This window comes from Oryzias melastigma, linkage group LG24 (genome assembly GCF_002922805.2).
Source record: "Oryzias melastigma strain HK-1 linkage group LG24, ASM292280v2, whole genome shotgun sequence".
NCBI lineage: Eukaryota > Metazoa > Chordata > Actinopteri > Beloniformes > Adrianichthyidae > Oryzias > Oryzias melastigma.
Genome location: NC_050535.1, coordinates 4,943,529 through 4,946,903, shown reverse-complemented (window position 1 = coordinate 4,946,903; position 3,375 = coordinate 4,943,529). Strand labels below are relative to the sequence as shown.

Here is a 3,375-nt window from a genome sequence, read left to right as displayed (position 1 = left end):
GTTAGTGGAAAGAAATGTTCCTTCATCACAGATGTCATTGTACAGAGCTCGTAAAGGCACATTGAATTAAAAAAATAAAATAAAATAATCGAAAATTGAAGTAAAAAAAAAATCTGGTAACTATCTGATGCGCACCAGTTACTATGTGTGAGCACCAGTTACTATCTAGTGCACACCAGCAACTATCTGATTTGCACGAGTTACTATGTGAAGAGCACAGGTTGTCATCTTATGGGCATGAGTTACTATATGGTGATCACAAGTTACTATCCAATGCACACGAGTTACTATCTGGGAATCACCAGTTACTATGTGGTGATTACAAGTTATTATTTGATGTGCACCAGTTACTATCTGATGCACACCAGTTACTATCTGGGAATCACCAGTTACTATCTGGGAATCACCAGTTACCATCTGGTAGTCACCAGTTACTATCTGGTAGTCACCAGTTACTATCTGATGCGCACCAGTTACTATCTGGTAGTCACCAGTTACTATCTGATGCGCACCAGTTACTATCTGGTAGTCACCAGTTACTATCCGATGCGCACCAGTTACTATCTGGGAATCACCAGTTACTATCTGGTAGTCACCAGTTACTATCTGGTGATCATTTATATAAATAACTTTGTAATTGATCCCTTTATAAGCATAAATATGAATTCAATTTTAGATAACACTAGATTTCTAAAAGTGTAAGCTCTCAAATTAATAATGTGAAATTTGAAAATGTATTATTTGTCTTTACAAACGAATTTCCAAATATTTGTTGGAAATTCATTTTTAAAATGATGACAAAACAGAAAATAAGAGCTCTCAAAAGGGCTGAAAGGAAAACTGAAACTCCAAAAGAGTTTTTCTGTGACTCACTGGAGCAGAAATGATTTCCATGAAGAGGACACTAATAAGTTCATCAGTAAAAGATTTTTATAAAGCCTCCTGTTGCCTAGATTGTAGCGTGAGCTCTGAACTGTCTGACAGAGGCAACATTCAGTCAGACATAAAAAGAAGCTCAACATTTTTTATTGTTTCAAAAGTAGAAGAAATAAGTGTTTCCATTATAAAATGGACCCATTCAGCTAAATTGTACAATTTTTAGGCCCTGTTGGTTCTAGATCCATAAGAAAATGGAACAGACTGGTTAGGGCGTAGGCATAGGTGTCCCGCAAGGGTTCGTTCTGGGGCCCTTTCTATTCTCTCTTTACATTAATAACCTTCTTACTGTTAGATCCAATGTTTTCATCTAGATGTATGCTGATGATACTGTCATTTATATACATGCTAACATTGTGTTTCAGGTAGCTGGAATTCTCACTAGATCTATGGGTCCTATTGTGGAGTGGTTGCAATATTTTTCTCTAAATCAGACAGTATGAATGTACAGGAAGAGGTTTTGGTTACAAGGAAAGAAATATAAGTCTCAGAATTTTAGTATATGTCTTGGACAACAGATGGAAAAATAGCCTGAGAAATTAAATAATAATAATTTAGCAAATACTATAAAACTACCAGGTCGTGAAGACAGTATGTGACAGTGAGGAAACATGACGGTAACAACGGATCCTTCTGTTCGTCTCAGGTGACCTCTCGTTGGACCTTCCGCTGCCCCGGCTGCCCTCAGGCCCTTTCACACGACGACTCGCATTTCCACGAGCGCCACAAGTGCATCAACTTCTTCGTCAAAGTCTACGGCTACATGCCGCTCTTGTACACGCAGTTCCGCGTGGACTCTGTGCTGTTTAAGACTCGGCTACCCCACGACAAGACCAAGTGTTTCAAGTTCATCTAGACACACAAATGCAGCGTGGATTCAAGAAGTAAAAAACGATCAATGGACGACTGAACTGCCATGGAAAACCTTCAGGTTTTGGGAAATTAAGAAGGACTACCTTCCAGTTAATAAAGTGGAAGCTGCTTTTTCCTCCCTTTTCAATCACCACTAGATGTCATTTGCACCTCTAACCTTTCTGCTGGCGGCAGAGACGCCATCGGATACAGAGAATCGTACGGTTGGAAACTGTTGTACATAAGAAGCACTGACAGTCAAAAGTATTTTATTGAACTCCTTCATTTTTTTAAGTAATGTTTAAATGTGTACATCTATGTGGGGTTAACATTTTCCAGAGCATCCGTCTGTGGAAGGAAATGGATCACGTTTAGGACGAGTTTCACTGTCACCATATTGCCTCCGATCCGCCATAAAAACCAGCCGTCATGACGTTCCACCAACATGATCTGCACTCTGTGATGTGTTTGTAAAAAATGGTTTTAGGGTCATCGTTTTGACCAGAGCAACAGGAAAAACTGTAGGTTTTTGATGTTTAACTAAGGCTTTAATCATGCAGAGAGATGAGGAGACTGTAGAATGCTGGGAAAATACACGCTTGTTTTCTGATGGAGATCAATAACTTTCTCAGTTGTTAAATGAGAAGCCACAAGCACTTCTGGCACTCGCTGATGCATCGCGGATCGTTTTAAGAGTCGGATTATTTCAAGGCTCCGACTCAGTTGCCAGGAAACCTGACGGTACTCCTGAGGACAGACTCGTAAAAAAAAAAAAAAAAAAAAATTTAACAGATTTGAGATTTAAGCCCATATTCTGGTCTGTCAGAAGCAGATTTTTTTTTATTATTCCCCCCAGAAAGTAGAAGAGTTTTAACATAACTCACAACTATTATACATCTTTATATATTCTCAGCGCCACTTCTCCGTGTTGCCATGTGATTGAATGTCTTCTTTGCCAAAATGGTACGACGTTTGCAGCTTTCACAGCATCGTTCGGAGGATACTCGTAGACGGGGGGGGATGCTGTCTGGTACATCCACCACTGCATGGTACTTAATGTCAAACCACTGGAGCCCAACTCCTGTTAGCAATCCAAAATCCCACACTACAACTTCAATTTCCCCTGCTTTTTTCTGTAACCGTGCTTTCATGAAACCAATTTACAAATCGAATTGTTTATTTATTGAAAACATCATTAAAGATTGTTTTTTTTAACGGATAAATGAACAAAAGTGGAAGGACGGTGTAGTTTGTGGTTCCACGTCACAGGTCCCAGTAAAAATGAATATCTCTAAAGCTGGGGTGTCAAACTCCATTTGGTTCAACTCATCTGTCAACTTATTATTTGTAGTTTGTTTTTATCTCAGTTGGAAAAAAGGCCTCAAAGAACCAAGTAGCCTAATCACGTATTTTAGCAACATGCTAGCTATTTTATCTATTTTGGCACCTACTGATATTTTTTGGGTTAATTCTGAGTTAAGCTAATATTTTAGCAAAGTGTTAGCTTTTTCTCTTTGGCTAATTTGCCATCCACTGAGGTTTTTTGGGCTAATTTTTAGTTGAGCTAGTATGTTAGCATTGTGCTAG

At 38.8% G+C, this 3,375-nt stretch overlaps 1 protein-coding gene across 1 annotated transcript in view; it reads left to right on the top strand.

Moving 5' to 3' along the window:
* Positions 1–3,020, top strand: part of extl3 (exostosin-like glycosyltransferase 3) — a 27,701-nt gene extending 24,681 nt beyond the window's left edge. The window contains exon 6 of the mRNA XM_024290546.2: positions 1,583–3,020. Coding sequence (XP_024146314.1) covers positions 1,583–1,792 — 210 coding nt within the window. The 3' untranslated portion in view covers positions 1,793–3,020. The remainder of the gene's footprint in view (positions 1–1,582) is intronic.
* Positions 3,021–3,375: the final 355 nt, after the last annotated feature.